This window comes from Entelurus aequoreus, linkage group LG01 (genome assembly GCF_033978785.1).
Source record: "Entelurus aequoreus isolate RoL-2023_Sb linkage group LG01, RoL_Eaeq_v1.1, whole genome shotgun sequence".
Taxonomy (NCBI): Eukaryota; Metazoa; Chordata; class Actinopteri; order Syngnathiformes; family Syngnathidae; genus Entelurus; species Entelurus aequoreus.
In genome coordinates this window covers 2,722,115-2,736,937 of record NC_084731.1, presented here as the reverse complement: position 1 = coordinate 2,736,937, position 14,823 = coordinate 2,722,115, and the positions used below count along the sequence as shown (strand labels likewise).

The 14,823-nt window shown below is 39.6% G+C and overlaps 1 protein-coding gene across 5 annotated transcripts in view; it reads left to right on the top strand.

Moving 5' to 3' along the window:
- als2b (alsin Rho guanine nucleotide exchange factor ALS2 b) overlaps positions 1 to 14,823 on the top strand; it is a 54,145-nt gene that overhangs the window by 13,023 nt on the left and 26,299 nt on the right. For all 5 annotated transcript variants that reach the window (XM_062042952.1, XM_062042961.1, XM_062042971.1 and 2 more), the window contains exons 6-12: positions 1,839 to 2,013; positions 2,086 to 2,182; positions 4,922 to 4,999; positions 6,222 to 6,428; positions 6,515 to 6,686; positions 6,760 to 6,949; positions 7,024 to 7,089. In XM_062042952.1, the coding sequence (XP_061898936.1) occupies positions 1,839 to 2,013; positions 2,086 to 2,182; positions 4,922 to 4,999; positions 6,222 to 6,428; positions 6,515 to 6,686; positions 6,760 to 6,949; positions 7,024 to 7,089 (985 nt within the window). The remainder of the gene's footprint in view (positions 1 to 1,838; positions 2,014 to 2,085; positions 2,183 to 4,921; positions 5,000 to 6,221; positions 6,429 to 6,514; positions 6,687 to 6,759; positions 6,950 to 7,023; positions 7,090 to 14,823) is intronic.

Sequence of the window (14,823 nt, the reverse complement as noted above, 5' to 3'; positions counted from 1 at the left end):
ACTTGTTTATTTTTCAACAAGTTTTTAGTTATTTGTATATATTTTTTTCCAAATAGTTCAAGAAAGACCACAACAAATGAGCAATAATTTGCACTCTTATACAATTTAATGAATCAGAAACTGATGACATAGTGCTGTATTTTACTTCTTTATCTCTTTTTTTCAACCAAAAATGCTTTGCTCTGATTAGGGGGTACTTGAATTAAAAAAATGTTCACAGGGGGTACATCACTGAAAAAAGGTTGAGAACCACTGATTTAGTCAATTACAGCAAAACAAACTAATAAGAGTAACTTTACGCACAGGGCACTAACACTTTCCATACAACATATGGTGGTTTAAGACAAGTACATTTTGGTTTTGATGACTAACTTGACCTTTATGCCTTTTTTGTTTATTTATTTGTTGTATGTTTTATATTTAACTTAAACCCATATAATTATTATTTCATTCATAAGTTGATGTGTATTGTAATTAAGATACGTAAATAAACGTTCTCATGATAATAACGTAAAATTATCAATTATCCAAGCACTGGTACGGGCAGGTGCACACATTCTCCCGTCGGGTTATGTGTTTATTGATCACATACACTACCGTTCAAAAGTTTGGGGTCACATTGAAATGTCCTTATTTTTGAAGGAAAAGCACTGTACTTTTCAATGAAGATAACTTTAAACTAGTCTTAACTTTAAAGAAATACACTCTATACATTGCTAATGTGGTAAATGACTATTCTAGCTGCAAATGTCTGGTTTTTGGTGCAATATCTACATAGGTGTATAGAGGCCCATTTCCAGAAACTATCACTCCAGTGTTCTAATGGTACAATGTGTTTGCTCATTGGCTCAGAAGGCTAATTGATGATTAGAAAACCCTTGTGCAATCATGTTCACACATCTGAAAACAGTTTAGCTCGTTACAGAAGCTACAAAACTGACCTTCCTTTGAGCACATTGAGTTTCTGGAGCATCACATTTGTGGGGTCAATTAAACGCTCAAAATGGCCAGAAAAAGAGAACTTTCATCTGAAACTCGACAGTCTATTCTTGTTCTTAGAAATGAAGGCTATTCCACAAAATTGTTTGGGTGACCCCAAACTTTTGAACGGTAGTGTACTTGGTGTGGAAAACACTATGTGCAACTTTCCTGTTTTGACTGTGTGCAAGCTTGATGAACATTCCCGCATGATGGCTTTAATTTATGGCTAGATGATTCCCAGAATAATGGGGAAAAGTACATAATTGCAATGCAATTGCATACAAGTTTAGTATAGATTTATATAAAGATACAGATTGATTGATTTCTGCTTTGAGGCCATGAGAAACAATAACCAAACATAACAAAACTTGCTTTGTGTGGCTGTCAAATTTTGAAAAATGTAAACATCATAATGATTCTCAAGGCGAAAGACACCACTGATACATATTTTAAGACTATTATACCAATATAGTATGTTTACATATTTTTGAACTCTGATTGGATGTAAATACTATGTATATTGATATTTATTCCTAATTAAATGGTTACTGCGAGTAGTGTTTGACACTATCACTTTTTGGTTTAAGGTTATCAGCCTATCCTGAAAAGATAATGTAATAGATGTGGTGTAAAATAAACAACAAAATCTACTGGAGTTGAGTTGATAAAACGCCCGGCCTCTACAATCTTCTCAGCCTTTTCAAGTGCAGTCCTAAAGAACTTGACAGTGGCAGTCGGCACCACATTACAATGTGCTTTAGCACCACCTATTGGACTGGCAAGGAATAGGATTTGTTTAAGAGTTGTTCTTTGCATGGCATACTCATTTTATTTGTCTCCCTTCTGTGCGTTTGCAGTGTCTCCGCGGCTGCTTCGTAAAGTCGGCCGTTCTAAGACGGGCGCTGTGCCTCTGACACCATTGGGAGTGTCAGACCCTGAGGCCCAGGAGGTGCTGCCCACCCTGCAGACGGAAGTGTGGAGCTGGGGCCATGGCGATCAAGGTCAGCTTGGCCATGGAGACAACCTGGACAGGTATAGAGCGCATTTTTCCTTGTATTCAAGCCAACAATAACGGCATTATGACACCAAAAGTGATGTTTACAGATTGCAGCCACTTTGCATCAAAAGTCTCAACAATAAGGAGGTGGTACGAGTGGCAGCCGGCGCTCATCATTCCCTCGCTCTGACTGCGCAGTCACAGGTCGGTCAACAGCTGAAGTCGCAGAACTGTGCATGGATGTATATATACACTACCGTTCAAAAGATTGGGGTCACCCAAACAATTTTGTGGAATAGCCTTCATTTCTAAGAACAAGAATAGACTGTCGAGTTTCAGATGAAAGTTCTCTTTTTCTGGCCATTTTGAGCGTTTGATTGACCCCACAAATGTGATGCTCCAGAAACTCAATCTGCTCAAAGGAAGGTCAGTTTTGTAGCTTCTGTAACGAGTTAAACTGTTTTCAGATGTGTGAAAATGATTGCACAAGGGTTTTCTAATCATCAATTAGCCTTCTGAGCCAATGAGCAAACACATTGTACCATTAGAACACTGGAGTGATAGTTGCTGGAAATGGGCCTCTATACACCTATGTAGATATTGCACCAAAAAGCAGACATTTGCAGCTAGAATAGTCATTTACCACATTAGCAATGTATAGAGTGTATTTCTTTCAAGTTAAGACTAGTTTAAAGTTATCTTCATTGAAAAGTACAGTGCTTTTCCTTCAAAAATAAGGACATTTCAATGTGACCCCAAACTTTTGAACGGTAGTGTATCTTTATTGTCATTGTACAAACCCCGTTTCCATATGAGTTGGGAAATTGTGTTAGATGTAAATCTAAACGGAATACAATGATTTGCAAATCATTTTCAACCCATATTCAGTTGGATATGCTACAAAGACAACATATTTGATGTTCAAACTGATAAAACATTTTTTTTTTGCAAATAATAATTAACTTTAGAATTTGATGCCAGCAACACGTGACAAAGAAGTTGGGAAAGGTGGCAATAAATACTGATAAAGTTGAGGAATGCTCATCAAACACTTATTTGGAACATCCCACAGGTGTGCAGGCTAATTGGGAACAGGTGGGTGCCATGATTGGGTATAAAAACAGCCTCCCAAAAAATGCTCAGTCTTTCACAAGAAAGGATGGGGCGAGGTGCACCCCTTTGTCCACAACTGCGTGAGAAAATAGTCAAACAGTTTAAGAACAACGTTTCTCAAAGTGCAATTGCAAGAAATTTAGGGATTTCAACATCTACGCTCCATAATATCATCAAAAGGTTCAGAGAATCTGGAGAAATCACTGCACGTAAGCGGCATGGCCGGAAACCAACATTGAATGACCGTGACCTTCCATCCCTCAGACGGCACTGTATCAAAAACCGACATCAATCTCTAAAGGATATCACCACATGGGCTCAGGAACACTTCAGAAAACCACTGTCACTAAATACAGTTGGTCGCTACATCTGTAAGTGCAAGTTAAAGCTCTACTATGCAAAGCGAAAGCCATTTATCAACAACACCCAGAAACGCCGCCGGCTTCTCTGGGCCCGAGATCATCTAAGATGGACTCATGCAAAGTGGAAAAGTGTTCTGTGGTCTGACGAGTCCACATTTCAAATTGTTTTTGGAAATATTCGACATCGTGTCATCCGGACCAAAGGGGAAACGAACCATCCAGACTGTTATTGACGCAAAGTTGAAAAGCCAGCGTGTGTGATGGTATGGGGGTGCATTAGTGCCCAAGACATGGGTAACTTACACATCTGTGAAGGCACCATTAATACTGAAAGGTACATACAGCTTTTGGAACAACATATGCTGCCATCCAAGCGCCGTCTTTCTCATGGACGCCCCTGCTTATTTCAGCAAGACAATGCCAAGCCACATTCAGCACGTGTTACAACAGCGTGGCTTCGTAAAAAAAAGAGTGCGGGTACTTTCCTGGCCCGCCTGCAGTCCAGACCTGTCTCCCATCGAAAATGTGCGGCGCATTATGAAGCGTAAAATACGACAGCGGAGACCCCGGACTGTTGAACGACTGAAGCTCTACATAAAACAAGAATGGGAAAGAATTCCACTTTCAAAGCTTCAACAATTAGTTTCCTCAGTTCCCAATCGTTTATTGAGTGTTGTTAAAAGGAAAGGCCATGTAACACAGTGGTGAACATGCCCTTTCCCAAATACTTTGGCACGTGTTGCAGCCATGAAATTCTAAGTTAATTATTATTTGCAAAAGTTTGAACATCAAATATGTTGTCTTTGTAGTGCATTCAATTGAATATGGGTTGAAAAAGATTTGCAAATCATTGTATTCCGTTTATATTGACATCTAACACAATTTCCCAACTCATATGGAAACGGGGTTTGTACATTGTACAACGAAATTGCAAGCAAACTAATTTAGTGCAAATTCATAATGACACATAAAAAACATAAGAACATGGTACTCAGATAGATAGATTAAAATACATAAAAATACCAAGCACACAGCTCACATGCACAGTCATTTTTTTGTATGCCTTGTGTTCAGCGACACTATTGCTCTCAGGTAAAAAGTGTTCTTAAACCCTTTCCACATAGTCCCCGTTGATGTACAGTGGTTAGATGTTTATCGTTTTTTTCTTCCGGAAGTCCATGATCAGCTCCTTCGTCTTGGTGGTGTTAAGGACCAGGTTGTTTTCCCTGCACCACCCAGTCAGGCGCTCCACTTCATTTCTGTAGGCAGACTCATCCCTCCCAGAAATGAGTCCCACTACTGTAGTGTCGTCTGCAAATTTGATAGTGGTGTTGCTGGCATGAGTGTAGAGGGTGTAGAGTAGGGGGCTTAACACACAGCCCTGGGGGGAGCCGGTGCTGATGCTGATGCTGATGGATGCTGAGAGGTGGGAGCCTACTCTCATGTGTCTTACTTGTCTGCCTTCCAGCTGTTCTCATGGGGGAGTAACAGCCATGGTCAACTGGGCCATATGGAATCCCCCAGCACTATCCCTCGGCTAGCCAAAGTAAGAGAACTACTGTATTTCTACTACTGAATGATTGTATAATCATTACACACTGTAAATCAGGGGTCACCAACGCGGTGCCCGCGGGCACCAGGTAGCCCGTAAGGACCAGATGAGTAGCCCGCTGGCCTGTTCTAAAAATAGCTCAAATAGCAGCATAAATTTTATTTACTTACTAGCAAGCTGGTCTCGCTTTGCTCGACATTTTTAATTCTAAGAGAGACAAAACTCAAATAGAATTTGAAAATCCAAGAAAATATTTTAAAGTCTTGGTCTTCACTTGTTTGAATAAATTCATTAATTATTTTACTTTGCTTCTTATAACTTTCAGAAAGACAATTTTAGAGAAAAAAATACAACCTTAAAATTGATTTTAGGATTTTTAAACACATATACCTTTTTACCTTTTAAATTCCTTCTTCTTCTTTCCTGACAATTTAAATCAATGTTCAAGTAATTTTTTTTTTTTTATTGTAAAGAATAATAAATACATTTTAATTTAATTCTTCATTTTAGCTTCTGTTTTCTCAACGAAGAATATTTGTGAAATATTTCTTCAAACTTATTATGATTAAAATTCAATCTAGAAAATCTGTAGAATCAAATTTAAATCTTATTTCAAAGTCTTTTGAATTTCTTTTAAAATTTTTGTTCTGGAAATTATAGAAGAAATAATGATTTGTCTTTGTTAGAAATATATCTTGGTCCAATTTGTTATATATTCTAACAAAGTGCAGATTGGATTTTAACCTATTTAAAACATGTCATCAAAATTCTAAAATTAATCTTAATCAGGAAAAATTACTAATGATGTTCCATGAATTCTTTTTTTAATTTTTTCAAAAAGATTCGAATTAGCTAGTTTTTCTCTTCTTTTTTTCGGTTCAATTTTGAATTTTAAAGAGTCAAAATTGAAGATAAACTATGTTTCAAAATTTAATTGTCATTTTTTTCGTGTTTTCTCCTCTTTTAAACCATTCAATTAAGTGTAAATATCATTAATTATTAATAATAACATAGAGTTAAAGGTAAATTGAGCAAATTGGCTATTTCTGGCAATTTATTGAAGTGTGTATCAAACTGGTAGCCCTTCGCATTAATCACTACCCAAGAAGTAGCTCTTGGTTTCAAAAAGGTTGGTGACCCCTGCTGTAAATGAATATGGGCTTAAAACTGCAATTTTTGTAAGTGTTACTGCGTGCTTATCTGTGTCCCACTGCAGCTGTCAGAGGGAATCCGGGTTTGGGATGTGAGTGCCGGAGTGCGACACAGCCTGATGCTCGCTGATGGAGACTGCATCCAGCCCATTATTTACTACAGTGGAGAGCAGGTGAAGGAGGACACAGTAGAGTGTGGCACACAGGAAGACAGGGAGGAGCCATCTGAAGGCTACACCCAGCAGCCGGTGCTGCTTCCCTTTTGCATGAACGTAAGCATGAATATAAGAGGAAAGTTTTGGATTCGGTCACATGCATCTCATAAACAGTAACCCTTTGTATCATATTTGTTTATCAGTTGGGATTTGTAAGCACTGTCTTTTCTGGGGGCCGGCGGTGTGTTGCTCTGTCAGACAAAAACGTGATGGGCTTTATCGCCAGCCTCCATGAGCTGGCATCAGCAGAGAGGAAGTTCTACTGCAAACTGTGCAACATCAAAACACAGGTCTTACGCCCGCTGCTGGAGTTGGGTAAGAGTATCACAGACAGGAAATATTTGTTTTCCTATCATGATTGTAACAGTTGAATCAATGTGTTTCATAGAATTGCTGAGCGCTACTCTTGGTACGGTCAATTTTGGGCTCCTACAGACGCTTGCCAGTCGATTCTGGCACTTGTGTCACCTGACCGGGCAGCATGCGGTCAAGGTGACCGCCGGCCTGCGACACAGCCGCAATGTTAAAAGCCTACCTATCCTCGAGCACCCCAGCATCTTTCTGGACTCTTACAATGAGTATGTGTTCTCAATCAAACAACTGGATTAAAAGTCATGTCATTATAATGGACTCCTTGTTTCCATCTCTTCAGGTACTGTAGCACTTTGGCGGACTTCCATGTGATGGGAGGCTTCCTAGCCATGACTAAACCAGTACTGTGAGTACATTGGGACTTTGAGTACGAGTAGAGTGGAAAAACAAGTTGATTGTATATGCTTAACGGTGTTTCATTTTGTCAATTAAACCATATCCTATTGTATTTACAATCCGCATAGTATGTGAAAACAAAGTCTAAACATCACAAAATGCCACAAATTCATTCAGTAACACTCCTGCACTATGACCATTAGGGATGATACTCGAAACCGGTTTTCCCGGTTGTTTGATAAGAAAAGAACCGAGTCCTCGGACTCGAATCCCTTTTTGAGAACCGGTACCCGTTATCGAGACCACTATAGTAAAGGAAAAGAGTTGATTCTTTATTCGAATCCCGTCCCGACCAGAAATGCTCCGTGGGACATCACAAGAAATGACGTCACGTAGCTCAGTCATTAGGCGCAGATAGCGAAAGCAGGAAAACAATGGACGGGAAAAAGCGCTCCAAGGTGTAATAAAGTTCAAAACAAAAGCTATAATCCATCGAATAACTTTACTGAGAGATTTTAGCAGGATAAAACACATGACGGACACTTTTACGACCAACCGGAAACATAGCAACCAGGCTAGCAACGCACCTCCTTTACGGCAGCTGTCGCAACGTTCTTCAAACAACCGCAGCACATACATATATATACAACATATCTCCCTTTTTGAACTTGTGTTTTTCTTTCCTTGTAAACAAAACAAAATCACACTGTAGATGTGTTGTCTGTCTAATTATAAATAATGCAGACGAGGCGTGTTGGCTGAGTTCTTGATGTTTACTTTCACAGCGTGGCAACATGCAACACTTTTCGGGGCTACCGCGCATGCTCGTAACTCCCGTTGCATGCTGGGTAGTGTAGTTGTTTTATTCTCTAGCTCATAACATTTTTCCCCCTATAAAGAAATAATGTTAACTCAATAAAGTGTATTTCTTTTTTTAGCTTTAACTTTTCATTTTTTAGCATTGTAACCACATTTGCAAAGAACTTTTCTCATCATAGGATTTTCTTTCAATAAAGAAATAAAGTGCAAAAATGTCAAAGCATCATAACAAACAGTTATGTCAAATAGCAGCAGAAGTGCACTTTTTGGAGAGCTGTATTATTTTCAGTTTTGTGCCCAAGGGACTGATTTTATTGAACACTATATTATTATTTAAACACCTATAGTGATAAAAGAGACAGCTTGTTTTTGTGTTACTGTATATATTTGTTTCTCTGAAAAATCCCACTTAATATACTTTGGGTAACAACAGTCAATATTTATTTATTTTATTTTTTTAGGTGGGTAACAGTCAATATTTATTTATTTATTAGATTTTATTTTTTTCTCATATAATAAAAGTGAGCTTTTGTTAAACCAAATATTGTGTGTTTTTTCCATATACAACAACCTATCTGGACTCGATAAGAGAATCGATAAGGAATCGGTTCGATAAGAGGATTTGATAATAGGCTCGAACTCGATAATTTCTTATCAAACATCATCCCTAATGACCATAGTATCAGATCAGATGGAACTATGCAAAAATTAGAGCGAGATGTGCTGTTTATGATTTAAAATCCTTATAAAAGACATGAACACAAATGTTTTTCTTTTTTTATGCATTCTAAGTCGTGAATAAATAAATAAATAAAAAGTCTGCTAACAATGTAGTCAATGGGGGCTCTCTATTTTGCCCACGAAACCCACTAAATAACCATCCAAAACCCACCAATACTTTGTATACATATTGTGACCTGAATATTAACCAAATATTAGCAATGTTGTTATTATAAGCGCTAACACAGACAAACTATTTTTTAGCGGCGGATTGATAGCACATAGCTAAGTATCTCTCTGCTACTTTACTGTGAGCTTTACTGCTGCTCCCGTATCATCGCGTCTCGGCTCGTCAAAGTTATTCTATATTGTAAATCATGCGTCTCATCTGGATAATTGGAGGATTTTGCCATGAATCTAGAAGTTGTTCATCTGTGACATTCAATGTATATCTGGAGATGAAGACAAACACACTTTTCCTTGTCCATCCATCCATCCATCCATCTTCCTCCGCTTATCCGAGGTCGGGTCGCGGGGGCAGCAGCCTAAGCAGGGAAGCCCAGACTTCCCTCTCCCCAGCCACTTCGTCCAGCTCTTCCCAGGGGATCCCGAGGCGTTCCCAGGCCAGCCGGGAGACATAGTCTTCCCAACGTGTCCTGGGTGTTCCCCGTGGCCTCTTACCGGTCGGACGTGCCCTAAACACCTCCCTAGGGAGGCGTTCGGGTGGCATCCTGACCAGATGCCCGAAGCACCTCATCTGGCTCCTCTCGATGTGGAGGAGCAGCGGCTTTACTTTGAGCTCCTCCCGGATGACAGAGCTTCTCACCCTATCTCTAAGGGAGAGACCCGCCACCCGGCGGAGGAAACTCATTTCGGCCGCTTGTACCCGTGATCTTGTCCTTTCGGTCATAACCCAAAGCTCATGACCATAGGTGAGGATGGGAACGTAGATCGACCGGTAAATTGAGAGCTTTGCCTTGCGGCTCAGCTCCTTCTTCACCACAACAGACCGATACAGCGTCCGCATTACTGAAGACGCCGCACCGATCCGCCTGTCGATCTCACGATCCACTCTTCCCTCACTCGTGAACAAGACTCAGAGGTACTTGAACTCCTCCACTTGGGGCAAGATCTCCTCCCCAACCCGGAGATGGCACTCCACCCTTTTCCGGGCGAGAACCATGGACTCGGACTTGGAGGTGCTGATTCTCATCCCAGTCGCTTCACACTCGGCTGCGAACCGATCCAGTGAGAGCTGAAGATCCTGGCCAGATGAAGCCATCAGGACCACATCATCTGCAAAAAGCAGAGACCTAATCCTGCAGCCACCAAACCGGATCCCCTCAACGCCTTGACTGCGCCTAGAAATTCTGTCCATAAAAGTTATGAACAGAATGGGTGACAAAGGGCAGCCTTGGCGGAGTCCAACCCTCACTGGAAACGTGTCCGACTTACTGCCGGCAATGCGGACCAAGTTCTGACACTGATCATACAGGGAGCGGACCACCACAATCAGACAGTCTGATACCCCATACTCTCTGAGCACTCCCCACAGGACTTCCCGAGGGACACGGTCGAATGCCTTCTCCAAGTCCACAAAGCACATGTAGACTGGTTGGGCAAACTCCCATGCACCCTCAAGGACCCTGCCGAGAGTATAGAGCTGGTCCACAGTTCCACGACCAGGACGAAAACCACACTGTTCCTCCTGAATCCGAGGTTCGACTATCCGGCGTAGCCTCCTCTCCAGTACACCTGAATAGACCTTACTGGGAAGGCTGAGGAGTGTGATCCCACGATAGTTAGAACTTCTTAAAGAGAGGAACCACCTTGTGTGCATCATTATTGATTCTCTGTGAGACACTTGTGATTAAGGGCTATATAAATACACTTTGATTGATTGATTCATATAAACGTGAAGATATGGACAGCCGATCTGTCGTCATCACAGTGAGAGCAGACATCGTACAGTAAGCTATTGCTTTATTATTTTTGTAGTTTGTATTTTATGTCCAGCACTTAGCAATACTGCTACATGTTGTTTAGTGTTTCACCAAAGCTGGATCTATTTTGCAGAGTTTCTATAACGTGTAGCTCGTCATCCTTATACTTAGAATCAACAATAAAAGGTTCTGTATCATAATTTTTCCCAAAGTAATCTTTGTTGGCTCTCACAAAGTCTGCATCATTTGCATTGTTGATGGTGATGAAGGGATGTGTGGTTCCTTCCTCTACGTCACATGACTCGCCAGCTCTTTATCTCTCGATATAAATAAAGTTGATTTGATTTGATATAGAGGCAACTTGTTTTTCCGCTCTAAGTGGTACTTTAAAGTGCAAGTCGATATCTGCTAGTTCACTCAAGTGTGATTGACGATGTAGTAATATGCTGCATTTCAAAAAAGTAGAAAGTCAGAATGCAATTTTAAAGGGGAACTGCACTTTCTTTTGGAGTTTTGCCTATCGTTCCCAATCATTATGACAGACGGATGCATTTTTTTTTTCACGCACTTTAACTCGTAAATAAACGTTTACAACGGAGCAATTGGGAGGTCCTCTATTCCGCCCATAACACTAAATAAATAACCATCCCAAAAAGCGCCAACAATACTTCATTTACATTTTGTGACTTGAATATTGACCAAATACGAGTGATATTGCAATTATAAGCGCTAACGCAGACAAACTATTTATAGCAGCACCGTGATCGCTCACCTGTGTGCCTATGTTGCCTATATCGACTGGTCAGCTGTTTCCTCGCTTTATTCTCCATCATAAATCATGTCTCTAACCTGGATAGTAGAGGGTTGAAGACGTATTCTGACAATTTAAAGCCAATGACACGACACGAAAGACCTTGGTCTGCGCTTGGTTACACCCCGCTTTTCTTCGCGAGGATTAGAAATCATTCTCTATCTAAATGGGACTATAACAACATTCTATCAGTCGGCATCTTAATGAGAGCAGAAAAAAGGGAACATTGTGATGCGTTTTTGAAATTAATGCGCCACGTATGCTCAAAATACTTAAATATTAAACGTTATTATAAATGTGCCCGTTACTAAATTATATATGTACTTACGGTATGTATATAAAACCTAATGGAGGTGTTTGGAGGTTTATTTTAAGGGCTTAATAGGCAGAATAGAGCGACCTTCATTGGCTCCATTGTAAGCAGACTTTTGATCGCATTTATTTAACATTTAGAATGCATAAAAAAGAAAAACATCTGTGTTCTTGTCTTACGTAAGGCTTGTGAATGATAGGCATAATTCCAAAAAAGTGCAGATCCCCTTTAAGTCGTTTTTACAAAAAAGGACAATACTGTTCAATCAATCAATCAAATTTTATTAAGAAAGCGCTTTTCATATACACTACCGTTCAAAAGTTTGGGGTCACATGTAAATGTCCTTATTTTTGAAGGAAAAGCACTGTACTTTTCAATGAAGATAACTTTAAACTAGTCTTAACTTGAAAGAAATACACTCTATACATTGCTAATGTGGTAAATGACTATTCTAGCTGCAAATGTCTGGTTTTTGGTGCAATATCTACATAGGTGTATAGAGGCCCATTTCCAGCAACTATCCCTCCAGTGTTCTAATGGTACAATGTGTTTGCTCATTGGCTCAGAAGGCTAATTGATGATTAGAAAACCCTTGTGCAATCATGTTCACACATCTGAAAACAGTTCAGCTCGTTACAGAAGCTACAAAACTGACCTTCCTTTGAGCAGATTGAGTTTCTGGAGCAACACATTTGTGGGGTCAATTAAACGCTCAAAATGGCCAGAAAAAGTGAACTTTCATCTGAAACTCGACAGTCTATTCTTGTTCTTAGAAATGAAGGCTATTCCACAAAATTGTTTGGGTGACCCCAAACTTTTGAACGGTAGTGTATATAGTGGAAAACATGAAAAAGACATGGAATTTTAAAATGCAAATATCCGGCCCTGAAATTGTGGAAAATAATATTTTTTCAGAAGTTTTAGTTGTTTGTGTGTAGGCATGAGGCGTTCAAACCTGCTAGTGAAGTAACAATGCTGAAAACATTTCTGCAAGGCGCAGAAAATGGCTTTTAAAGGATAAATACAAATTGTGGCTGGCAAAAACACTGACCCAAGACGTGCCAAATGCAAACTGCGCTGTAAAACATTTGATATCTCGAATATGGGCGAGGTAGCGCTTGTTATCAATCAATCAATGTTTATTTATATAGCCATAAATCACAAGTGTCTCAAAGGGCTGTTAGCCATTTGAAGGGGAAAAAGCACAAAACTGTAGCCGTACAGTTGCTTGCAGCGCAATACTACATTTATGACAGCTGATGCTTTGAGGACAGCCAGCAACACAACAAAGTACAAAACTTTGGTTTGTGCAAAAAATAAAGCTCTCCAAGCTGAGATACTGTGGGCACTAAAATGTGTGAATTCATATTAATCATTCTTGTGAATAGAGGACACATGCCACCTTTTTGCTGCCAGATTGCAGCAGTGGTTAGGACTAGAGGATTTAAGGGGCTGATTAAAACAAATTAAATTGATGTGTTTTGGTGTTCTTTAGTATTTTTTAAATGACTTTTTTTTTCAAGTGTAACATATATTATTAAAATATTTGTAATATAAAAAATTATTTAAGTATGATTTTTTTTGCGTCTTGACTCTTGAGTGGAGTAAGTGCAGCCGCTCCCCACTGAGCGCACCTTCGGTGGTAAAAAAAGTAAAGTGTTTTTATAGTAGATGCACTCTAGGATAGGGATGATACTCGAAACCGGTTTTCCCGGTTGTTTGATAAGAAATGAACCAAGTCCTCGGACTTGAATCCCTTTTTGAGAACCGGTACCCGTTATCGAGACCACTATAGTAAATAAAAAGAGTTGGTTCTTTATTCGAATCCCTCGGAACGAATCCCGTCCCGACTAGAAATGCTCCGTGGGACATCACAAGAAATGACGTCACGTAGCTCAGTCATTAGGCGCAGATAGGGAAAGCAGGAAAACAATGGACGGGAAAAAGCGCTTCAAGGTGTAATAAAGTTCAAAACAAAAGGTATAATCCAATGAATAACTTTACTGACAAATTTGAGCAGGGTAAAAACACATGACCAACACTTTTACGACCAACCGGAAACATAGCAACCAGGCTAGCAACGCACCTCCTTTACGGCAGCTGTCGCAACGTTCTTAAAACAACCGCAGCACATACATATATATACAACATGTATCTCTCTTTTTTAACTTTTGTTTTTCTTTACTTGTAAACAAAACAAAATCACACTGTATATGTGTTGTCTGTCTAATTATAAATAATGCAGACGAGGCGTGTTGGCTGAGTTCTTGACATTTAGTTTCACAGCGTGCTCATAACCTCATTCTTAGCTGCCGGGTGACGACATGCAACAACACTTTTTGGGGCTACCACGCATGCTCGTAACTCCCGTTGCATGCTGGGTACTGTAGTTGTTATATTCCCTAGCTCATAACATCTTTCCCCCTATAAAGAAATAATGTTAACTCAATAAAGTGTATTTCTTTTTTTAGCTTTAACTTTTCATTTTTTAGCATTGTAACCACATTTGCAAAGAACCTTTCTCTTCATAGAATTTTCTTTCAATAAAGAAATAAAGTGCAAAAATGTCAAAGCATCATAACAAACAGTTATGTTCCAATAGCAGCAGAAGTGCACTTTTTGGAGAGCTGTATTATTTTCAGTTTTGTGCCCAAGGGACTGATTTTATTTAACACTGTATTATTATTTATACACCTATAGTGATCACAGAGACAGCTTGTTTTTGTGTTACTGTATATATTTGTTTCTCTGAAAAATCCCACTTAATATACTTTGGGTAACAACAGTTAATATTTATTTATTTTATTTGGGGTGGCGTGGCGAAGTTGGTATAGTGGCTGTGCCAGCAATCGGAGGGTTGCTGGTTACTGGGGTTCAATCCCCACCTTCTACCTTCCTAGTCACGTCCGTTGTGTCCTTGGGCAAGACACTTCACCCTTGCTCCTGATGGCTGCTGGTTAGTGCCTTGCATGGCAGCTCCCGCCATCAGTGTGTGAATGGGTGAATGTGGAAATAGTGTCAAAGCGCTTTGAGTACCTTGAAGGTAGAAAAGCGCTATACAAGTATAACCCATTTATCATTATTTATCATTTTATTTTTTTAGGGGGGTAAAAGTCAATATTTATTTATTTATTAGAT